Source organism: Oncorhynchus masou, chromosome 23 (genome assembly GCF_036934945.1).
Source record: "Oncorhynchus masou masou isolate Uvic2021 chromosome 23, UVic_Omas_1.1, whole genome shotgun sequence".
Taxonomy (NCBI): domain Eukaryota; kingdom Metazoa; phylum Chordata; class Actinopteri; order Salmoniformes; family Salmonidae; genus Oncorhynchus; species Oncorhynchus masou.
The window spans coordinates 58,919,281-58,944,866 of NC_088234.1; the positions used below are offsets into that span (position 1 = coordinate 58,919,281).

At 43.3% G+C, this 25,586-nt stretch overlaps 1 protein-coding gene across 3 annotated transcripts in view; it reads right to left on the reverse strand.

Annotated features, from left to right (window-relative positions):
* Positions 1 to 460: 460 nt before the first annotated feature.
* The window catches only part of LOC135511123 (spectrin beta chain, non-erythrocytic 1-like), a 164,015-nt gene continuing 138,889 nt past the window's right edge, over positions 461 to 25,586 (reverse strand). For 2 of the 3 annotated variants that reach the window (XM_064932685.1, XM_064932684.1), the window contains 13 exons: positions 22,396 to 22,526; positions 21,872 to 22,076; positions 21,400 to 21,774; positions 19,620 to 19,864; positions 15,154 to 15,292; positions 14,884 to 14,968; positions 14,586 to 14,782; positions 13,312 to 13,412; positions 12,369 to 12,423; positions 5,392 to 5,594; positions 2,515 to 2,688; positions 2,361 to 2,403; positions 461 to 2,192 (listed from right to left, as the gene is read on the reverse strand). In XM_064932685.1, the coding sequence (XP_064788757.1) occupies positions 1,989 to 2,192; positions 2,361 to 2,403; positions 2,515 to 2,688; positions 5,392 to 5,594; positions 12,369 to 12,423; positions 13,312 to 13,412; positions 14,586 to 14,782; positions 14,884 to 14,968; positions 15,154 to 15,292; positions 19,620 to 19,864; positions 21,400 to 21,774; positions 21,872 to 22,076; positions 22,396 to 22,526 (2,157 nt within the window). In that variant the 3' untranslated portion in view covers positions 461 to 1,988. The remainder of the gene's footprint in view (positions 2,193 to 2,360; positions 2,404 to 2,514; positions 2,689 to 5,391; positions 5,595 to 12,368; positions 12,424 to 13,311; positions 13,413 to 14,585; positions 14,783 to 14,883; positions 14,969 to 15,153; positions 15,293 to 19,619; positions 19,865 to 21,399; positions 21,775 to 21,871; positions 22,077 to 22,395; positions 22,527 to 25,586) is intronic. The other variant, XM_064932686.1, reaches the window with a different exon arrangement.

Genomic DNA, 25,586 nt, shown 5'->3' on the forward strand with positions numbered 1-25,586 from the left:
CATTGATAAATTGTTTAGCTTTCTGCTAACCTCTTTCCAAGGCACCAAATTATCTGAAGAAATGTTACTGGGGCTGCAATATTTCCTTTCGGCCACTAGATGGTGCACAGGCAATTGTGAAAGAACCAAGAATTAAGTGACTCAACAATACTGAGAGTTACGGACAGTCAGAAAAATCTATATTGCCTAAATGAGGTGAAGGTGAAGAGGACACAGGATTTATTACATAACTGTCATTGCTTATGTTGTTTAAACAGAAATGTAATTAGTCATTAACATGTTTTTACATAGCACCGTCTAATTGCTTAGTAAAAGCATTGAGCGTTTTTGTAACGAATAATAAGTGGTTGCACCTAATGAGGCATGTCATTAAAATGTATTAAATCGTATAGAAGCTGTAATGACAACAGGAATAGTTTCTGATTTGGGGTGAAGCTGTCATACTGAAAACAAAGAGAGATTGCATCTTAAAAGCAATTTAATGGTTTTGCACATATTTAACAGAGAGGGGAAAAGTCTACTGGTGCAGTTCCATCTACCTGTGACCTTGGTCCATATTAAACTACATACTTAGAGAACCTGCTATGGAAAACAAGCTTTCTCTCATCATTGCATTGTTGATTGTGCAATATGAAGAAATATTTCATTACAATTAGGTACAGTGACAGAAGATGCACACTATTTATCAAAGAGCCAGAGATTCTTAGCAAAAATGATCATATGCAGTGCTATAGCCAACAAGCAAGCATTTTTCCACGACAAGACTTATTCCAGTGAATGCTTTAGAATTCACTTTTCCACTTAACATCAATGCTTAAAGTGTTTATTGTACATACATTTTTATGCTCAATACATTTTAAACATACATAATGCAACTCAAATATGTAGGAAAACAAATTTAATGAAGGACAGAATAATGTTTTCATTAATCTGTGTTCTAGTTCTTCATGGATATCCAACATTCTGACTGGTCTTAGCAATTTATTGAGCCGGCATAGTATATAACATTGTACAAAAAATCATGACAAACGTAAAGGAAAACTCCACCCAAAAACTATATTTTGGTATTTATTTCATTAGTCCACAGTTGATAAAGTCCCAAAATGTTTTGCATGTCAGCAGTCAAGTTTCATGTGGCAAGTGACACTTTGGCTGAGTTCAAAACAACTGGGAACTCAAAAAAAAAGAAAAGAGCTCTGACTGGGGAAAAATAGCTTTGAACGTCATTCAGCCTCTTTCTAGAGTTCCAACCTGAAGATCACTGAAGTCATGATTTGACCTCGTATTTTTCTGAGTTCCCAGTTGTCTTGAACGTACCATTTGCTTCTTGAAGCGATATGACAGAAATTTACCACAGTGATGGAGAAAATTAACCCCTGTCTTTTCATCCAAATTAATGTTATACTACATTTTAGGGGATAAAATGAGACTACATTGAAGCTTAATGGTTGTAGAGCTTATTATTAGTAAGTGAAATTAAACTGGTTTTTAATAGTTTGTTATAGACAAGTTATACACAGTTCAAAGCACCGCTGACTTTGCTTTTCAACTCAGAATGTCATCTTTCAAAGATCGCCTCACAAAACTGAGGCCAGACCCTAGAAACTACATACTATTACAAAAAGAATGGGGAAAAAAACAACCAAAGCAACAAGTGAAAAGCACGGGGAGGAGAAAGCAGGAAAACAGAGAGAAAATACAAAGAAATCTTAACTGGAAACCCTGTCTTGTTTTTCAGCGGTGAATTATGGATGGTTTACAATGTAGGCTGCCCAAAGCATCATGTCTACCTTAACATAATATTTCATCTTTTTTCGTTTGTTCCTTATCTTAAAAAAAGAAAATAGCATACTGTATTTGACCTCTGAGCCCAGCTGTAGGATTGTTAGGCACAGAGTGTGGAGTTTTGGCTCTGAGCTTGCATGCTGGAGTCTGGCTTTAAGAGGAGCAGGGGAGATGAGAGGAATGGCATTGGGGGGCTGAGGGGTCTATTTCTTTTTGCTGAAAAGGCTGAAGCGCTTTTCTTTGTCCTTCTCACGCTTGCCAGGGCTGGACTCAGTTGCCAGGGCGACGGAGGCAGGCAGGGTCTGGGCTCGGCTGGAGGCGGGGGTGCTGTGGCTGCTGGGGGTCATCTCTGTCTTATCAGAGGACGCAGCGCTGGAGATGGCTTGCATCCACGAGTTCATCTCCTCCTGCGGCCCAGACAAGGATTTATCAGGACACGCATCACAGATCATACCAATACATCAAAATTCAGACACCCACACCATCCACATGGAGACAAGGACTGAAGATAGTAAACAACATTCACAGGAAGAACGTCACATACACTGTACAGATGTATAGCTAAACAAACTTACATCCTCGTTGGCTTGGAAGAGATACTCATTGCCATCTGTAGCTCTGTAAAAGGAAAATAATAACTTGAGTAAAGCATACTACTGGCTACAGTATGCAAGACCTCATCTTCTGATAATGCAAGACAGAGGGAGCTATTCACTAAGTAGTGCTCACTTCAGTTTGAACACATGCTTCTTCTTCTTGTAGTCGAGGGCGACCTCACACGCAGCATCCTTCAGGCTGATGGGGATCTGGTTGTGGTAAGGGATCCCCTGGCTGGCACTCTTATGATCTTTGTAGAAGCCCATCTCCCGGTTGTTGATCACGCAATACACATTGTGCCAGGATCTGAAACAGACAAAAAGTTGTCAGTGCAGTGCCGGCAAAATAATTTGTCAGGAATGTTCACTATATATACACAAAAGTATGTGGACATCCTTTAAAATGAGTGGATTCAGCTAGTTCAGCCACACCCTTGCAGACAAGTGTATAAAATTGAGCACACAACCACCATGCAATCTCCATAGACAAACAGACAATAGAATGACAGTACTGAAGAGCTCAGTGACTTTCAACGTGACACCGTCATTGGATGCCACCTTCCCAACAAGTCAGTTCGGCAAATTTCTGCCCTGCTAGAGCTTCCCCGGTCAACTAAGGGCTGTTATTGTGAAGTGGAAACGTCTAGGCGCAACAACGACTTAGCCGCGAAATGGTAGGCCACACAAGTTCATAGAATGGGAATGCCGAATGCTGAAGCACATAAGGCATACAAATAATCTGTCCTCAGTTGCAACACTCACTAGCGACTTCCAAACTGCCTCGACGCAACGTCAGCACAAGAACTGTTTGTCGGGAGCATCATAAAAATTGGTTTCCATGTCCGAGCAGCTGCACACAAGCCTAAGTTCACCATGCACATCGTCAAGCGTCGGTTGGAGTGGTGTAAAGCTCACCGCCATTGGACTCTGGCGCAGTGGAAACGCGTTCTCTGGAGTGATGAATCAAGCTTCACCATCCTGCAGTCTGGCTGACAGATCTGTGTTTGGAGGATGCCAGGAGAACACTACCCGCCCAAATGCATAATGCCAACTAAAGTTCGGAGGAGGAATAATGATCTGGGGATGTTTTTCATAGTTCCAGTGAAGGGAAATATTAACGCTTCAGCATACAATGGCATTCTAGACGATTAAGCGCTTCCAACTTTGTGGCAACAGTTTGGGGAAGGACCTTTCCTGTTTGAGCATGACAATGGATTGTCAAGATCGGTGTGGAAGAACTTGAATGGCCTGCACAGAGGCCTAACCTCAACCCCATCGAACACCTTTGGGACGAACTGCGAGCCACACCTAAAATCACCCAACCTCACAGATGCTCTTGTTGCTGAATGGAAGTAAGTCTCCGCAGCAATGTTCCAACATCTAGTTCAAAGCCTTCTCAGAAGAGTGGAGGCTGTTATAGCAGCAAAGGGGGGACCAACTCCATATTAATGTCCATGATTTTGAAATTATGTTTGACGAGCAGGTGTCAACGTACACTACCGTTCAAAAGTTGAGTCACTTAAATGTCCCTGTTTTTGAAAGAAAAATAACATCAAATTGATCAGAAATACAGTGTAGACATGGTTAATGTTGTAAATTACTATAGTAGCTGGAAATGGCTGATTTTTCTATGGAATATCTACATAGACGAGTTTCAGAAGAAGGTTCTTTGTTTCTGGACATTTTGAGCCTGTAATCGAACCCACAAATGCTGATGCTCCAGATACTCAACTAGTCTAAAGAAACAAGTTTTATTGCTTCTTTAATCAGAACAATTTTCAGCTGTGCTAACATACTTGCAAAAGGGTTTTCTAATGATCAATTAGCCTTTTAAAATTATAAACTTGGATTAGCTAACAATGTGCCGAGCCCGTATGGGAGCTGTAGCAAAAAGACAAGATAGTAGCTACTAAAAAAACAAACAATTGGATACCACGAAATTAGGGAGAAAAGATGTAAAAATTAAAATACAAAAAATATTATATCCATACAATATTCCTGCCTCACGATGCCATCTATTTTGTGAAGTGCACCAGTCCCTCCTGCAGCAAAGCACCCCCACAACATGATGCTGCCACCCCCATGCTTCGGATAGTGTTCTTCGGCTTGCAAGCCTGCCCCTTTCTCCTCCAAATATAACGATGGTCATTATGGCCATACAGTTCTATTTTTGTTTCATCAGACCAGAGGACATTTCTCCAAAAAGTACGATCTTTGTCCCCATGTGCAGTTGCAAACCGTATTCTGGCTTTTTATGGCGGTTTTGGAGCAGTGGCTTCTTCCTTGCTGAGCGTCCTTTCAGGTTATGTCAATATAGGACTCGTTTTACTGTGGATATAGATACTTTTGTACCCGTTTCCTCCAGCATTTCACAAGGTCCTTTGCTGTTGTTCTGGGATTGATTTGCACTTTTCTCACCAAAGTACGTTAATCTCTAGGAGACAGAAGGCGTATCCTTCCTGAGCGGTATGATGGCTGCATGGTCCCATGGTATTTATACTTGTGTACTATTGTTTGTACAGATGGACGTGGCATCTTCAGGCGTTTGGGGGATGAACCAGACCAAGGATGAATCAGACTTATGGAGGTCTACAATTTTTTTCTTGGCTGATTTATTTAGATTTTCCCATGATGTCAAGCAAAGAGGCACTGCGTTTGAAGGTAGGCCTTGAAATACATCCACAGGTACAACTCCAATTGACTCAAATTATGTCAATTAGCCTATCAGAAGCCATAACAATTTTCTGGAATTTTCCAAGCTTTTTAAAGGCACAGTCAACTTAGTGCATGTACACTTCTGACCCACTGGAATTGTGATGCAGTGAACTATAAGTCTGCCTGTAAACAATTGTTGGAAAAATGACTTGTGTCATGTAAAGTAGATGTCCTAACTGACTTGCCAAAACTATAGTTTGTTAATAAGAAATTTGTGGAGTGGTTGAAAAACTAGTTTTAATGACTCCAACCTAAGTGTATGTAAACCTCCTACTTCAACTGTATCTGTGTGTACCTGTTGGATGCCTTCTTGTTGTGACCCTCCCACTCGTGTTTGCGGTGCAGGTAGCCTTCCATCTGGTTGGCTGGGGCTGAGTCCTGGGACTTGGCCGGGAGTGTGGCAGCCTGGCTGGGCTTGACCTTGCGTGCTTCACCGGGCGACCCGCCTGGGCTGGGCTCCTCCACCCCATTAACGATGTCACTTTCCTCTCCGTTGTCCTGTCAGAAACAAGTATTAGAGAAGGCTGGGGCTAGACAACACACAGTGGAGCTGGAGGTCAGAGTTGGATAAAGCTTCATGCAGGATGAGAGGCAGTGTAGAAACATTCAGTATGTTCCCTTTGATTGCTATATGACAACATGGCTTTAAGACAAGTATAGTTAAGTTCAAGCGGTATTCTCTACAACTATTGTACTGTAAATGAGAAATAAATATTTCATCACAATGAGTCTCCACATTTCCATTTGATGAAGAAAAATGTCTTCATAAAAGAGCCTTTGGATAGGTGTCTGTATAAACCAAAACAATGCCCTGACACCAGCCTCAAACTGGCAATGTGGTGTGCCTCTATTTCACAATTATATCCCAGAGTCATCAGAAGATTAATGACACAGAGAACCCCAGAGCTGAGTCACCTCTGAGTGACTGCTATCCTCACGTCATGTCTCACCCACAGTGTTGCGACTTTGTCTGTGTAACTTTGTTCCCCAACCTCTGGCTAGAATGCCCCTATGTGTTTCTGTGCTCCTTATTAGGTCCATAGCTCCATATAGTCCCTCAGCTCTTAGAGTTCAGTGCCTGAGTTGAAACTCTAATCAAGTATTTAACTGCATCTCCGTCTCTGACAGTTTTCTAACCCGCTCACTGGATCTCTCCAACTTTCTCTCTGACATCAAGTGCCCTCCATTTGAGACTTGATTTGTGACTTACTCTAACCCGACTCTCCAATGACTCAATCTGACTGATTCACAATGAACCTCTGCCGCCATCTTTTTTTACACTTTTTATTTAACCAGGCAAGTCAGTTAAGAACAAATACTTATTTACAATGACGGCCTACCCCGGCCAACGCTGGGCCAATTGTGCGCCGCCCTGTGGGACTCCCAATCACAGCCGGATGTGATGCAGCCTGGAGTCAAGCCAGGTACTACAGTGACACCTCTTGCACTGAGATGCAGTCTTAGACCACTGCGCCACTCGAGAGCCCAAATCTGACTCTAGACGAACAGCCGTCTGATATGAGGTTACACTAACAGTTTGATTCACTCTCACCTGCAGTGACTCACTGTTTGACAAACTCAAATGCCGATAATCTAAGCTTGGTTAAAGGGATACGCTTGCAAATACAGTAAAAATCTGTAAGCCACCTCAGTCAACCTTTATATAGATTCTGAGAAAAGCTGAGCCACTACTGATCTAGAAGAGCATTGGATTATGGGATTGGTTATAGTGGGACCGGGGTCCAGCTGAGACAGCAAGAGAGAGCATTTCAAAGACATGCACAGATCAGAGGTTAGGACATGCCCACCACATTGCCACGCCCACACAAAACACTGTTGAATAAAGAGATAGAAAGGGAGTGAAAAGGAGGGAAAGACCAAACCAAAATCCCAAACAATTAGCACATTGTTTGAACTCATTATTGACATTTGTTTCATTATTGTAAAGTGAAGGGGAAGGCAAAATTGGCCAGTTAAAATATTATTTCACAACACACCCACTCCAACTCATTACCCATTACTGAGCTCTTCAAGGCTGGACCAATCATGGATACTTTTACTGAGAGCTTGCCAGGCGATGGACAAATCCTTGATGCTTATACAGAGATCCTGCCATTGGCTGGACCAACACTGGAGATGGACTGCATCGCTGCCAGGTTTTGCAGTCTTCGATTGGTGCAACATGGGAGTGATATCTGTCATCACCTCTTTGTTAAAATGTTCAGGGTAAAAGCTAAATTAGTTTTTCGCTTGGGCTGACACTCATATCGGGAATTATATTATTAATGGTCACATTTGCACCGAAATTCTTTCTCAAATATGTTCTCCAAACTGATAATAATCCAGCTAGACTAATCACCTCTACATAAATACTCTCAGATCAACTTTGATTGAATTGGAGGATAATTTTGATAGTAGTAACTGTAGTTACCTTAGAAATTACCCTTATGCAGAACTACACACACTAACCTTAGAATTGCTCAAACATTGATCTCCCAGTTTGGATGGGTGCCTTTTTACACCAAAATAAAATACTGTGAATTTAATGTCAGACGTCCACTGGATAAATGATATCTACATGACAATGAAATTAAAAATGGAATGAAAAAGTATTGCACATGAATGTGTATAAAACCGGGACGAAACCATAGAATAATAACAGTTGTCACTGAAAGTGGAAGGTGATTAACAACAATGACGACATGCAAAACAACAACAACATAAGACATGAGGACAAAAACAAGGACAACAAACAGAACATGGTAAGTGATTGACTATCAAGGTTTTATTGGGGAAAGTGTGTTAGTGTGGTGTGTGCAAGGAAGAAATGATTCAAGGGTGGACCAACACAAACACAACCAGGGAGGAAATGAAGATCCGATACACAGATCTATAGTAACATGAAAAGTGACATGAGAACATCAAAGCAGGTACCATAGATCTACTGAGGACCAATGAATGACTGATAGGGGGGTGCATACCCCCCTACACACACAAACGCATTCGCCACCACTGGAACAAACCTAAAAACAGAATTACCACAGTGAAGTGATATGAATATCCCTTCCACACAGTGAAGTGAATCATACGTAATGAACCGGTATTTGAGATGGTACTGTAGGATGGCGTTATGACATCATGTATGGGTGGTCTGGACGAGGGTGAAGATGATGTGAAATGGATGGACATCTGGGAAAGATACAGTAGCTACTCACTACTTTTCATTTCTTGAATTTTATGTAACCTTTTTTTATTCAGGTAAGTCACTGAGATAAAAATCTATTTTGCAAGAGACCTGGTTGACTTGATCTGGTGCAACTTGAATCCTGAGCGGACTAAAGAATATGATTTAATGGCATTACTGAGTGACCGATTTAAGTCGTGCACTTTGTCTGTCAGTTATTCAGGTTCCACATGGTAAGTTTGTAAACAATAACATACATAAACAGTATTATCATCAGGGATGGAGACAGGAGGAGAGGAGTGTCGAGCTGAAGGGGAAGAGAGAAAGAAGGGGGAGGGGAAAGGAAAGAGGAAATAAGGAAAAGACAAATAGAAGTCTACACAGTGGGGGGGGGGGGGGGTTCATTCCCCCACACATACACACGGTTGGGTAGGTTACTTTATAAATGCATTCCGTTACTTGTTACCTGTCCAAAATTGTAATCAGTAAAGTAACTTTTGGATTACCCAATCTATTATCTGATTACATTGTTACTTTTAGATTACTTTCCCCTTAAGAGGCATTAGAAGAAGACAAAATGTATGTTACCAATTGAACCACATCTATTGCAGGATAAATCAATGTTAAAGTTTACATAGCTGGCCACATATGGATGTTAAATTTGACTTTATGGGTTGGTTATGTAGGCTTCTTCTAACCCATCGCTTGTGCTTGTGTCCCAACCCATCGCTTTCTATTACATATATGATTAAATTACATCTTTACACAACAATTCTAAATCTACCAGAATTCCAGTCATTCCAATAAATGTTAAACCCTTTCATCTTCAAGAATAGGACTTGGAAATATGGAAATATAGATTAGCCAAGTTATTTTACCTGAGCATAACCCCAAAACTAAGGACTTATTAGCCAGCCCTACTCTGTTGTTTAGGATTTTGCTGTCATGGACTGAGTTGAAAAATAAATGCTGCGCTAATGGAATGGCATGCTTTGAGGGCTAATGAAAAGTGCTATTTACATGTGAAAAATGAATGCCATATGCTGCATTTGCTATACGCCTATTGTTTAACTTTTTGTTGGTGACACTTTGATATCTTATCTTGATAATATGCAGCTGTTTAAAGGGCAAATCCACAGATGAAACAATAACAAAACATTTGCCCCGCCTCTGTTTTGGTACAAAGCTGAGGGATGGGCCTGGAGAAATGTAACCACTCTCAGATTAATAGACAGAACTATGAATACAAGGACTGACTATCCATGATATCAAAATTATTGTTTCAAACATGCTATGAGGCTATACAGTGTTTGTTTACATTTACATGTCTACAAACATCGAGAAAAACAAGCTCATATTTTGGGTTCTGATGTGGTACGACAGTTGAACTATGCTCATGAGGCATTTCGAAGTTATATTCTAGATAGACAGATATAATTCCAAAAATGGTGTAGCAACTACAGATTGCCCCTTTAAGTCTATCAAAAGTGAGCGAGTTGGAACGTGTCCTTTAGGCCTATGGATAAAAAAATATATAATTTGCAGCATGAATTAGATTATGGAATAAAGTGGGGCTTTTATTGCTCAGGCTGGGACCCACACTGTGCAGCTGTTGAGAGAGCACATTTTTCACTGGCTTCAAAAACAATGATTTATAAGCAGCTTAAACATCTTAAATTCAACCATTATTGGGTTCAAATACACATTTAGATTTGTGAAGAGCCATCCACAAGCACAATCCGTAAGGCGCAAATAGCTAAATGACAGAGTAGCAGTGTGATTCACATCAATGCGCTGTGTAGATATCAATAATAAGTGATATCCGTATCGCCGTAGACTACACCACTACTGTCATCCTTACCTCCAAGCGTTTATTCAAGTTGGATAATCTTTGGATGCCGACAGCAGTCGTACCATTGGAAGACACAGCTTGGACTGTGGCCTACAAAAGCCTATTCCCGCGATCCATCAAACCCATTTGGTGTGTCACCCTAGTGGTCTCTGACTTGTGGTCAGACTCACTCAGGTGGAACAAACTTAAACGTGCGCCTTTTTTCAATGCTGATTTGAACGTCATTGAGTAACAGAAGAGTCAAAGATTTTTTTGGCGCAAACTTCCTACTGAATTTAAAAAGTAATCCTTGAAGTAATCATCTAGTTTTTCAAAAGTATCTGTAATCTGATTACAATATTTTTGCTAGTAACGGATTAGAGTTACCCGTATAAAATCCCTACAATGTAATTTGTTACCCCAACCCTGTATACACACACACACACACACACACACACACACGTCCATTCATACACACGCACACTCACTGAGTGTGCTTGTGTCCCATTATGCTTCACTTTCTATCAACCAATAAATAATTTCAATCCACTAGGATTAAAATGTAATAATGTAATAATGTATTAATTTATTGTTTTGATCCTTTGCTCAATCTCTGCTTTTGAAATAGCGTTTCCAAACTCAACTTTATATCTGGTCCTCTACCATCCAAATTGATTTCATATCTTATTTCCACCTTCCCATGTAATCTTTGCTCTGCTTACATCTGATCAACTAATAGTCTAAGAGCGTCTGCTAAATGACTTAAATGTAAATGTAAATGTAATAGTCAAGTATCTATCAGCTGCCGCAGCTACCATCTATCAGCTGCCGCAGCTACCATCTAGCAGCTGCCGCAGCTACCATCTAGCAGCTGCCGCAGCTACCATCTAGCAGCTGCCGCAGCTACCATCTAGCAGCTGCCGCAGCTACCATCTAGCAGCTGCCGCAGCTACCATCTAGCAGCTGCCGCAGCTACCATCTAGCAGCTGCCGCAGCTACCATCTAGCAGCTACCATCTATCAGCTACCATCTATCAGCTACCATCTATCAGCTACCATCTATCAGCTACCATCTATCAGCTACTGCAGCTACCATCTATCAGCTACTGCAGCTACCATCTATCAGCTACTGCAGAGCAGGTCCAGCGCTAAGCAGTCCTCAGTGTTTGATCTATCAATAAAGGCACCAGTCGGTTTGAAGCAATATGAAGGTATAAAAGATTAAAGCACTAATAACTAACCTATTAAGCAAAACTGATCTAATTATCCATGTTCAGTCCAGCAACATCCGCTGTGATAGAATAAGATTAGGTGAATAAAAAAACGGCAACACAGAAAACTGCAATCAGCAAAGCTAATTTGCATTAAAACGCATTACGCAAATAAAAGAAAAAGGAATACTCAAGGTAGGATAAGGTATAGTGTTTTGTACCGGACATAGGATAAGGTGTAGTGTTTTGTACCGGACATAGGATAAGGTATAGTGTTTTGTAACGGACATAGGATAAGGTATAGTGTTTTGTAACGGACATAGGATAAGGTATAGTGTTTTGTAACAGACATAGGATAAGGTGTAGTGTTTTGTACCGGACATAGGATAAGGTGTAGTGTTTTGTACCGGACATAGGATAAGGTGTAGTGTTTTGTACCGGACATAGGATAAGGTATAGTGTTTTGTACCGGACATAGGATAAGGTATAGTGTTTTGTACCGGACATAGGATAAGGTATAGTGTTTTGTACCGGACATAGGATAAGGTATAGTGTTTTGTAACAGACATAGGATAAGGTATAGTGTTTTGTAACAGACATAGGATAAGGTGTAGTGTTTTGTAACGGACATAGGATAAGGTATAGTGTTTTGTAACGGACATAGGATAAGGTATAGTGTTTTGTAACGGACATAGGATAAGGTATAGTGTTTTGTAACGTAATAAGGGTTTTGTAACGGACATAGGATAAGGTATAGTGTTTTGTAACGGACATAGGATAAGGTATAGTGTTTTGTAACGGACATAGGATAAGGTATAGTGTTTTGTAACGGACATAGGATAAGGCTAAATGGTAAATGAGGAATAAGTGTGACTAATTGTCTTAATCACTGGTGGGGGGGTGGGGGGTGTACAGTCCTCCCCTTGGGTGGGGGGCAGGGGGTGTTGTGGGTCACGGTCCGACCCACCCGCCATTCTTGCCCCCAGTCCCAGTCCTGCGGGTCTGAAAGCTGGTGTACTTTTGGTAGGCTGGGGAGCGGTAACTAACCCGAGGGGAGTCCTGGTCCGATGGCAGTCCGTTCTGAGACACCTGCTCACCCTCCCTGAGGGACGACACACACAGAGACGTCAGTCTCAAACATAGTGCAGTATAAACACACTGGGACATTCATAACACACAGACAGACAGTCCCAAATGCTGTATCTATAAACACACAGAAAACAGTCAGCCCCAAACAACACACCTAAAGGTAGACTCAGAAATGTGATGTAAGTGCACAAAGTAAACGGCAGTGGGTTAATTTCCTCTCCTTCTAAGAGCATTGCAGTGCGAGGCTCAACTTCTGTTGTTTTGGCCTTGTACCACACACACACGTGCAGATTCTGTGTGTGACTGTATGAGAACGAAGTCTTGCATCTAGCTCATCTCAATATCGGAGGTGCTGCTCAAGGCAACGTCATTTCACTGAGTCTACCTCTGTCTGTTTATAGGTTTATTCAGATCCCCAGGAGCTTTTGCAGAAGCAGCAGCTACTCTTCTTGGGGTCCACAGAAAACACAAAACATGACAAGTAACAAAACACTGTTTGGCTGTCCTTGTTGATCAGTCTATCAAATGTAAAACAACCACATACAAACAAAACTACTAAAGAATAACGTGTGTAGATTGTGTGTGTTCGAGTGTGATAGCGTGTGTCTGAGTGTGTCATTTCACAGTCCTTATTATGCCATGAGATATTGTTTTATACATTTCTTGAAGGTCATTCGGCTGTTTGCGTGAGTAATTGGAGATGGGAGTTCCATGTGATTACGGCTCTGTAATACTGTGCATAATACTTTATAGTATTTATAAAACACACGGGGACAAACACAAGACCAGAATAGAGCGTGCCTGTTGAGTCTAAACACTGACACAGAACAGAAGCACTAAATAAGTCATGACAGACAGACCAAACAACATTTTAGTGTGGTGCTCCAGGCTTTTCTCTCACCTCTTCTGTGGCGATGCATTGTCCGTCTGGGTCTCTGCAGGTGGCGGATTCCTCTTCCTCTCTTCCTCCTCTTGCTGTCTTCTCACTTCCAGTAATTCCATCTGCATCGCAAACCGACACAAATCATTAATGACCAACCTAATTAGTCAGATTGAAATTGAGAAACTAAAGTCATTTCATTAAGTCAATTTGACTGATAGACAAATGAGATGAGAGATTTGGAGAATGGAGTGGAAATTCTACCTTTAACTATTAATGAGGAGAGTCAAATCAATCAATCAAGGTATTAGTTTTATTAAAAACGTATAATAAGGAGGCTGGTCGCCCCACCCCCGCAGGAGAAGGAGTGAGAGCCCACTGAGTGGAGTTAGCGTCTGGGTTATATACACCATCTCAGGATAGGCACAACCTCATAGATGACGTACAATGGTTCCAAACACCAACCCCACACATCCTGTGACAGACCTTCGGCCCCAAATACAAAGAACTTGTTTTGTTCAGTACTTAGGACATTTGTTGTTACTTTGTTCTCTCCCCTAGTTCAAGGTGAAAACTATCTCCCCCTAGGAGGTGACTGACGCACCGACACTGTGGAGACAAGTGATTGGTTCCCCATTACTCACACCATCCCTTCACATGGTTTGCAATAAAGACACATAGTTCATATATGGAAACAATGTTTCCTTCTGACCTCCTTTGCCATACGCCCTGCAGATATTCTGCATAGCAACAGGGACATGTGATAGACACGCATGACTTCTCCCCTCTCTGGACCCCAAGTGACTGAGGCCCATATAATGGGAGGAAGTGCAGCTGTCAACCCCAGAGTCCGAAAGGAGACATTCTAATGACGAGTGCTCAACAGTTCACTCATAAGCATATTCTGCCGATAAGACATCTTAATTATCTTGGTGACCTACCTAACACAGATTTCTCCACCACAATCTTTCCCCAGAAACAGGCTCTAAAACAATAGCTCTGTTACTGGTGTGCAGGATATAACCTTTACTCTGTCTAGGATCAGAGGAACCAGTCAGTTTCTGTCATATTATCGGCTGAGCAGCCAGACATCATGGGTTTCCCTACACACAGAACAGGCCTCTTAATTTGCACACACACTTATCTTACATGAGTTAATTTCTTTAACTATATCAAGCCCAAGAAAATTTCCCTCACAGGATGGATGCCTAATCTAATTAAAACCTAAATTGAGTTATTGTATGACTGGTTTAACCTACAGCCCAGTGAGTTGTGAACATCCCCTGTCCTCTCACCGTAGTCAGCCGTTCCAGCGCTGAGAAGCGCTCCTCCCAGGTGGCAGCGGACTTCTCAAAGGCCTCGTGTCTCTTGATGAGTTTCTCCACCTCGTCCACGTTCTGCCCCATCTCCCTGCTGGACAGGTACGGCTCCTGTCCCAGCAGCCATGACTCAGCCACACCCGCATCCCTACCAAACTGGTGCACCTCCAAAACTAGGCAGAAACACAGCTAGTCAGACAACACGGCAGTATAAAGCAGCAGTTACACAGAGCTAATACGGTGCAACAGACTGAAAACGATTTGATAGAATTACCCAATCTTAGCCACTCCCATCTGTCCTCCCACTTGTCAATCATGTCTTTCCTTTTGTCTGTCAACTGTAGTAACTTCTCTTTGATCTGAAAATTGAAGGGACATTTAGTTTTAACTGAGGCTAAGAACACCATACATGAAATGACACACCACTAGAGGGAGCCATATTTCCATCCGGAGACAAAGAAGTAGAACGAGGCAAAACAGAAACAGAACGGAGGAGGGAAGTAACAGTATCTGTGAGGGTGTTATGACATTGTTGGCTCCTCACCTCCTCTAATGCGTAGTGTTTCCTTGCCAACAGGGACTTGCCCAGCTCGATGCAGTTGGTGAAGCTGTTGTTGCGGGCGTCGATCTCAGCCTTGATGCCTTGGTGGTTGTTCATCAGGAGCTCCACGGACGACACGTCCCTGAGGACAAAACACAAGAGGAGGAGACAGAGGAATGACCCATCAAGACAATTAGTGACAACAAAACAAGAGTAGTGACACAAGACAATTAGAGGAGTGACACACACACTGAACATATCAAGGTCCCAATGTCCTTTGCTTAGGTTACCAAGGGGTTTAAATGACCCCTGAAATGCTACTTACATTGCTAGTTAACGTTTTCTAAAACCACTGGTACATACAGTCAAGACAGGATGACCTGACACCCAGTGCATTTCGTGGACTACAGCCGCTCACATAATGTTCCCCCCTCAGAGACCTGTCCGATTACCCTGATCCCTGGGACCATGCCAATGTCAGACTAACCACGAGGCAGGATAGGGTGTTACTCCTTCAGACAGTGGAAACAGCAATGCAATTACTGACAAAGCAAATGTTTCCATTTCTCTCTCCTTCCTGCTTTTTTCACCATTCACCTCAGTAGCCAATCCATCACTCTCTCTCCTTTTCCTCCTGTTTCCCTCTTGCCCTTTACCTGACATCCTCATTAGCCCACAATGTCTGTCTGTCTCCTGTCTCCCTCATTCTCGGTCTCCATGGTAAGCTGCTGGCTGAGATTCAGCTGAGAGGCACTGAAACCAATTGCCAGATAAGGGCTTGATGTGCTGCTGTCTCCCTGAGAGGAGGACATTGAGGCATGGTGTATACACCATTTTCTGCAGGTGCATTTTCAGTAGCTATAAAAAGGACCAACTGTCAGTGGGAATACATTCAGCTGAGCCATCTGCTGAAAACCTGAGCTGCAGAAAACCTTGCTACAGCATTAACCCATAAGAGTGTAAGCCCAGTCTAAGATGGGGGGATCCTACTAAGCTATGTGGAATTGTTTAAAGAAGGTCATACCAAGGATCATTTGCTATTTTTTGAAGACCTCTTAAAGTACCAAAGTAAATAAATTCTTCTAACATAAAATTCAATACATTTTTTCCTCAATCTACACACAACACCCCATAATGACAACGCATATATATTTAAAAAAAACTGAAATACCTAATTACATAAATTCAGACCCTTTGCTATGACACTCGAAATTGAGCTCTGGTGCATCCTGTTTCCATTGACCATTCTTGAGATTATTCTACAACTTGATTTGAGTCAACCTGTGGTAAAGTCAACTGATTGGACATGATTTGGAAATGCACACCTGTCTATATAAAAAGGTTCCACAGATGACAGTGCAAGTCAGAGCAAAAAACTTAACCATGAGGTCAAAGGAATTGTCTGTAGAGCTCCGAGACAGGATTGTGTTGAGGAACAGATCTGGGGAAGGGTACCAAAACATTTCTGCAGCATTGAAGGTCCAAGAACAGTGGCCTCCATCATTCTTAAATGGAAGAAGTTGGGAACCACCAAGACTCTTCCTAGAGCTGGCCACCCAGCCAAACTGAGGAATCGGGGGAGAAGGGCCATAGCCAGGGAGGTGACCAAGAACCCAATGGTCACTCCGACAGAGTTCCAAAGTTCCTCTGTAGAGATGGGAGAAGCTTCCAGAAGGACAACCATCTTCGCAGCAATCCCGTATGGAGGAAACCAGGCACCGCTCCTCACCTGGCCAATACCATCCCTACGGTGAAGCATGGGTGGCAACATTATGCTGCAAGGGATGTTTTTCAGTGGCAGGGACTGGGAGACTAGTCAGGATTGAGGGAAAGATGAAAGGAGCAGTGTGGGCCTCCCGGGTGGCACAGTGGTTAAGGGCGCTGTCCTGCAGCGCCAGCAGAGACTCTGGGTTCGCGCCCACGCCCAGGCTCTGTCGTAACCGGCCGCGAGCTCCGTGGGGAGACGCACAATTGGCCTAGCGTCGTAGGGATGTCCTTGTCTCATCGCGCACCAGCGACTCCTGTGGCGGGCCGGGCGCAGTGCGCGCTAACCAAGGTTGCCAGGTGCACGGTGTTTCCTCCGACACATTGGTGCGGCTGGCTTCCGGGTTGGATGCGCGCTGTGTGAAAGAAGCAGTGCGGCTTGGTTGGGATGTGTATCGGAGGATACATGACTTTCAACCTTCATCTCTCCCGAGCCAGTACAGGAGTTGTAGCAATGAGACAAGATAGTAGCTACTAAAAACAATTGGATACCACGAAATTGGGGAGAAACCGGGGTAAACAATAAAATAAAGAGCAGAGTACAGTGAGCCTGGATGAAAACTGGGCGCTCATGATCTCAGACTGGGGTGAAGGTTCACCTTCCAACAGGACAACAAACCCTAAGCACACAACCCTCATAGCAAAAGGTCTGAATACTTATGTAAATAGGGTATTTATGCTTCTTATTTGTAATAAATTTGCTAACATTTCTAAAAACCTGCTTTTGATTTGTCATTACAGGGTAGTGTGTAGATTGATGAGGGAAAAAAACTAAACGTGGCAAAGTGAAGGTTTGAATACTTTCCGAATGCACTGTATATCTACATCTATATATGCACACACACACACTACATGACCAAAAGTATGTGGACACCTGCTCGTCAAACATCTCATTCCAACATCATGGGCATCAATATGGAGTTGGTCCCCCTTATGCCTCCATAACAGCCTCCACTCTTCTGGGAAGGCATTCCACTAGATGTTGGAACATTGCTGCAGGGACTTAAGCCACAGGGCATTAGTTAGGTTGGCACTAACATTGGGCAATTAGGCCTAGCACGCAGTAGGCGTTCCAATTCATCCCAAAGGTTTTCAAGGGGTTGAGGTCAGGGCTCTGTGCAGGCCAGTCAAGTTCTTCCACACCGATCTGTACAAACCCTTTCTTTATGGACCTCACTTTGTGCATGGGGGCATTGTCATGCTGAAACAGGAAAGGGCATTCCCCAAACTGTTGCCACAAAGTTGGAAACACACAAATCTACAATGTCATTGTATGCTGTAGCATTAAGATCTCCCTTCACTGGAACTAAGGGCCCTAGCCCAAACCATGAAAAACAACTCCAGATCATTATTCCTCCAAACTTTACAGTTGGCACTATGCATTGGGGCAGGTAGTGTTCGTCTGGCATCCGCCAAACCCAGATTCGACCATCGGGCTGCCAGATGGTGTAGTGCGATTCATCATTTGAGAATGCGTTTCCCCCCTGCTCATGGCGATTTTAGGTTTGTGTGTGGCTGCTCGGCCATGGAAACCACTTTTATAAAGCTGCCAACGAACAGTTCTTGTGCGAACGTTGCCTCCAGAGGAAGTTTGGAACTCTGTAGTGAATGTTGCAACCGAGGACAGATGATTTTTATGTGCAAAATGCTTCAGCACTCGGCGGTCCCATTCTGTGAGCTTTGTGTGGCTTACCACTTCGGCACAGCTGTGTGCTCAATTTTACACACCTGTCTGCAACGGTTGAGGCTGTAACAGCTGAATCCACTAATTTGAAAGGGTGTCCACATACCTTTGTATATATAGTGTATATTTGATGAAAACATCATAGCCTTATTGCTATTAGCCCAAACAAACAATGAATTACTGATTCACTACACAAAACAACAGCTAGTCCCCAAAAAATTATCAAAAAGTAATTTTGTTCTGGAGTGTCTGTCCTATTTCTAAGAGACATAAGAAAGATCCGGAAGCATTTGTGTTTTTTGTTGTACATGCATTTAACCTGAATTTAACCTTAAACCTTAATGTTTTCAACGGGTACCGGGGGACATTCAGACGAGTCTTGTGAGCCCTGTGGGCGTTCCCAGGAGGGGTCATAGTATGTACAGACAGAAGTTGGAAGATCGGCTGTACAGACTTCAGACGAGTCCCAAGAAGCTTGTGGCAGTCGTAGAGCAAAACTAAGAACACCACCGTGTTTGTGAGAGTCTCATCATTCCATCTTTTCCATAATAGTTTGTAGGCAAAATCGTTCAGACGATTTTCAGGATGCCTCATGGTCTGAGAAACACCACACTAGCTCTGTCACCTTTCATTGCAGATGAAGTGCAACATAAAGTAGGCGGATGATGTGGATTGAGACGCATCCAATGATCTCCCTAGCTTAAATTGACAGATTTCTAGCGATTTACACAGGGGCATGGACTACAACCTTTTAATACAGAGAGTTTTATAGGGTGAGCTAGTGAGGATAACTTTGTAAATCACAACAATCAGGACAGACCATTGAGGATTAGATAAATAAAATCTGGACTCGAGCTGTCGACCACAAGCTGTTAACAGAAAACTACAGAGATTATTCTCACCTTTTCTGTTTTTTCTTGGAGAGTCAGTAAGAGAAAAAAACGTGCACTGAAATAATGTCAAGCTATTTCAAAAAATTATCCGTACTAGGCCAAACTGTTTCCCGTCAGGTTCACAGTACCTGGGCTTCTCCTGAGCCTCGATGAGGCGGATGACGTCCTCCATCCAGAGCATGAGGTCTCGCACCATGCTGAAGAAGCGGAACTTGTCGCCGGTGTCGAGCAGTCTGACCCTGCGGCCGTCGCAGGCCTCCAGCAGGGTCCTCCAGGCCTCCAGCACCTCACCCTCTCTCTTTTGGATGTCATCAGCCTTGTCTCCGGCGTAGGCAGACTGCAGACGCACAGCATCCTCCTGCAACGTCCTCACCTGGGGAGGGAAAGAAGCAAGTCTTATCTAATTTTTATACATGTTTTATTTATTTAACTAGGCAAGTCAGTTAAGAACAAATTCTTGTTTACAATGACGGCCTTCCATAAGTCAAAAGGCCTCCTGCGGGGACGGGGGCACGGGATTAAAAAATTTAAAATAAATACTTTGTAAATATAGGACAACACACACTTCACAACAGACAACAAAATAAAGAGAGACCTAAGACAACATAACAAGGCAGCAACACATGACAACATGGTAGCAGCACAAAACATGGTACAAATATTATTGGGCACAGACAACAGCACAAAGGGCAAGGTAGAGACAACAATACATCACGCAAAGCAGCCACAACTGTCAGTAAGAGTGTCAATGATGGAATCTTTCAATGAAGAGATGGAAATAAAACTGTCCAGTTTGAGTGTTTGTTGCAGCTCGTTCCAGTCGCGAGCTACAGCGAACTAAAAAGACGAGCGACCCAGGGATGTGTGCTTTGGGGACCTTTAACAGAATGTGACTGGCAGAACGGGTGTTGTATGTGGAGGATGAGGACTGCAGTAGATATCTCAGATAGGGGAGTGAGGCCTAAGAGGGTTTTATAAATAAGCATCAACCAGTGGGTCTTGTGACAGGTATACAGAGATTACCAGTTTACAGAGGAGCATAGAGAGCAGTGATGTGTCCTATAAGGAGAATTGGAAATCTGATGGCCGAATGGTAAAGAACATCTAGCCGCTCGAGAGCGCCCTTACCTGTCGATCTATAAATTACATCTCCATAATCTAGCATGATAGGATGGTCATCTGAATTAGGGTTAGTTTGGCAGGTGGATGGAAGAGGAACTATTACGATAGAGGAAACCAAGTCTAGATTTAACTGTAGCCTGCAGCTTTGATATGTGCTGAGAGAAGGACAGAATACCGTCTAGCCATACTCCCAAGTACTTGTATGAGGTGACTACCTCAAGCTCTAAACCCTCAGAGGTAGTAATCAAACCTGTGGGAAGAGGGGCATTCTTCTTACCAAACCACATCACCTTTGTTTCGGAGGTGTTCAGAACAAGGTTAAGGGTCAGCAACAACCTGGGGAATAGTTACATGGGAGATGAGGGGGTATGAATGAGCCAATTGGAAGCTGGGTATGATTGTGGCCATGATAGTTTGAGGGACAGATTGGAAATTTATCCAGGACACCAGGGTTAACACCCCTACTCTTATGAAAAGTACAAATAGGATATTTAGTGACCTGAGAGTCAGGACAGCTTAACAGTTTAACATCCCATCCAAAAGACGGCACCCTACATAGGGTAATGTCCCCAATCACTGCGATGAGGCATTGGGAATGGGAAGTACCTCCTCCTGGCCCTCCTACACCACTTCCAGCAGCATTTGGTCTCCCATCCAGGGACCGACTAGGACCGACCCTGCGTAGCTTCAGAGGCAAGCCAGCAGTGGGATGCAGGGTGGTATGCTGCTGGTTAACTGCCATAGTAGGTGTTTTGGTCTTTCTGGCTACTGCCGTTATTGTCATACCTGTGTCCCCAGGGCCTGGATGTCGTGTTCAAAGGTGGTGTGCATCCTCTGCAGGGTCTCCACTGTGTTCTGGTCTCGGCCCAGCTCCTCAGGCAGCTTCTTGTGTTTGTCCAGGATGCGGTTGAGGATCTCCTTGGCGTCATGGTAGAACTTATGCAGCTCAAAGGAAGCCGCCAGGATCTGCGTGCGTGTGTCGATTAGCTCCAGCAGGTCGGCCCATGCTTCATTCAGCCCGTCCTTCCACTCCGCGATTGTTGCCGCGTCGGTGTGGCCTGAGTTGATGAGCTCATCCGCCAACTGGTTGACGGTATCCACACGCTCCTGACCGATGTTGCCCGTGTCGCGAGCAAACTCACGGAAACGCTCCTGAAGCATCTGCAGAGGGATATTATCACAGCAAAGTGAGGATGCACATATTCCGCTAGATACTCTGGCAACAGGGTAACATAAGTGGCATGGCTGCATGACATACCGTGACATGTTCGTAGTCCTGTCCCAGCTCATGTGACCCAGCCACTACTTCCCTTTCAGCGATCCACTGCTCCAGGTCATCCACCTCCCTGTTGAGCTGGAACAGACGGAACCGCTCGTCCAGCTTCCCCCTCCTCTCCTCCGACAGGTCCTTGAGCCCCGCGTACAGCTTATCCACCTGGGACTGACGCATGCCGATCCGCTCACTACACAGCAGGAGGAGGAAGGAGGCAGGGTAGGTAGGGGGTTACGATATAGGATATACATGATCCTACCCCCTCTCTTCTGTGATGCTAAACTGTCAAGTCTTAACCTCTGGGTGGTTAAATCCTACTTCAACTCAGCAGGAATGGAGATGAACCTTAGTGATCTTAAGTTAAGTGTCTGGTCTCTGACCACTCTGGGCTGGGTTTAAACCTTTAACATTCTTTAGACTGAAATGGGTGGATGTGATTACGGTTTAAACTTCCAAATTTCACTGGAGGTGGTCTTTAACCCTGAGGATGAGCCCCTGAGACCACTCACCTTTCAGGGTGCCCGGCGGCCGTCAGGCCTCTACTTGTCTGGGACAGCTGGTGGACAGTTTCAGCGTAGTCTTCCACAGCCTGCTCCAGTATCTGGTGCTTCTTCAACATGGCCACAGAGCTCTGCTCATCCTACACACACACACACACACACACACACACACACACACACACACACACACACACACACACACACACAGTCAAGGTACAGGTCTATCTATACCATCTATAATGCCATTTTGGGAAACCTGCCAAGTTCTGTTCTTTCTTGATAAGGTCAGAAAATAAATATGAGTCAGTCTTACTCCTACTTACTTTTACCAGTTCCTAAAATCAGAATGGATCATGGCAAAACATTTTAGCTACTCAGCTCCGTGTTCTTGGAATTCTCTCCAGACCAGCTGGAGGAGTTTAAAGGTTTGGTTGACTCACATACTACCGAGGAATGTGATTGACATTAGGACTTGATGCAGTGGTACATATGATCTTTCTTTTTTTAATACAGCCTGTACTTGTATCTACGACACTTGTATGTTCCTTTAATTTAAATGCATGTTTGTCTACGTGAATATTATTATTTTTTGAATGGTGTGTCTAAATTGTTACGGTATGTCTGATATTTGTCACAAACATTGTTACCCCCCTGCTGCTGTTTTGGTTGGACCAGGCCTCTCTTGAAAAAGGTAATTTATTGAATGTGCCTAACCTGGATAAATAAAGGTTAAATAAAATAAAAAATACAAATCAGTGTACAGGGCACATTATCGACTAGAGATAGACTAGTCTCACAGAGATCCAGTCCTGTGGTAGGAGAATATTAAGGGCCAAGGAGCATCCAGCCTACTAAAGGACATGAAAACATGAACGGGAGGACTACTCTCTGCCTACTCACCTTCCACACCCAATATCCCAGCATGCCACACAACTATGTCGCAAGGCCATGTTTGCCCAGGTCGCTGCACACCTCTTTTACCCTTCACTGACTTCCTAATTTCTCACTGTGATAAGGATGCACCTCTGCCTGACAGACCAACAACTTACCGGGCAACAGTCAGTCCTACCAAGTGCAGTAATACCCCTTGTACAGTACCAACCAGTCCTTTCCTATCCAGCAGCTTGACTTGTAACAAGAAAGCAGCTTGCCTTGTAACCACACCCCAGTTCCTATTAAACTCTGCCCCTCCTAATGATCCAGCCCAACAAACTACTGAAGTGCAGTTTTAATCAAAACACACATTGTATCTCTACCAAAGACAGCTGCTTATCCCGCCAGGCCCAATCCCCATCCTCCTGCCACCCCCGCTAGGTCCAATCCCCATCCTCTTACATCCTCCATTAGGCACAATCACCATCTACATCCTATCAAGCCCAATCAGCGGGCTGAATACATTTGGCTTGTCACCTAAAACCCTAACAAACTTTTACAGATGCACAATTGAGAGCATCTTGTTGGACTGTATCACCACCTGGTATGGCAACAGCATCACCCACAACTGCAAGGCTCTCCAGAGGGTGTGCGGTCTGCACAACACATCACCGGGGAAAACTCCGTTCTCCAGGACACCTACAGCACCAGATGTCACAGGAAGGCCAAAAAGATCAAGGACAACAACCACCCGAGCCACTACCTGTTCACCCCGCTACCATCCAGAAGGCGAGGTCAGTACAGGTGCATCAAAGCTGGGACCGAGAGACTGAAAACAGCTATCCCAAGGCCATCAGACTGCTAAACAGCCATCACTAACACAGAGAAGCTGCCGCCTACATACAGAATCATTTGCCACTTTAATAAATTGATCACTAGTCACTTTAAATAATGCCACTTTAATAATGTTTACATATTATTAAAGTACCTGTAATCTGGTTCAGGTTATTAATCAACCTACCAGGGTGTTTACAAACACTACAGGAACAAGATCCACATGTATTGATCACATTTTTACTAATGCTGTAGAACTTTGTTCTAAAGCTAATTCCGTACCCATTGGATGCAGTGATCACAATATGGTGGCTATGTCCAGGAAAGCCACAGTTCCAACAGCTGGGCCTAAAATAGTATATAAGAGATCATACAAAAGATTTTGCGGATGATGTTAAAAATATTTATTGGTCTGATGTGATAAGGAGCATCCAGATGCAGCAGTTCATGTATTTATGAAATTGCTTCTTCAAATTATTGATAAACATGCACCTATTAAGAAACTGACTGTTAGAGCTGTTAAGGCTCCATAGATTGATGAGGAAACTAAAAGGAGTATGGTTGAAAGAGATGGGGCAAAAGGAGTGGCTAATAAGTCTGGCTATACATCTGACTGGCTTACTTACTGCAAATTGATAAATTGTGACACTCAACAAAAAGAAGAAGAAACTGTATTATGAATCAAAGATCAATGATCTAAAGAATGATGGAAAAAAAAGGGTGGGGGGGGGGAAGAGAGGAAAGTCTTTGTCCTCAGGCCTGGAGGGAAGCCAAAGTAATTCCGCTACTCAAGAGAGGTAAAGCGGCCTTTACTGGTTCTAACAGCAGACCTATAAGCTTGCTGACAGCAACCTTTTGGAAAAATATTGAGTTTGACCAAATACAAATTCTATTTCTCTGTAAACTAATTATCAACAGACTTTCAGCATGCTTATAGAGAAGGGCACTCAACATGCACTGCACTGACAAATGACTGTTGATTGGTTGAAATAAATTGATAATAAGATTGTGGGAGCTGTACTGTTAGATTTCAGTGCAGCCTTTGATATTATTGACCATAAACTGTTGAAAAAACCTAAGTGCTATGGCTTTTTGACCAGAGCTATCTAATAGAACTCAAAGGGTTTTCTTTCGTGGAAGCGTCTCTAATGTAAAATAATGTAAAGTGTGGTGTACCACAGGGCAGCTCTCTAGACCCTCTACTCTTTTCTATTTTTACCAATGACCTGCCACTGGCATTAAACAAAGCATGTGTGTCCATGTATGCTGATGATTCAACCATATATGCACCAGCAACCACAGCTAATGAAGTCACTGAAACCCTTAAAGAGTTGCAGTCTGTTTTGGAATGGGTGGCCAGTAATAAACTGGTCCTGAACATCTAAAACTAAGAGCATTGTATTTGGTTCAAATCATTCCTTAAGTGCTTGAACTCAGCTGAATCTGGTAATGAATTATGTGGCTGTTGAACAAGTTGAGGAGACTAAAATTAC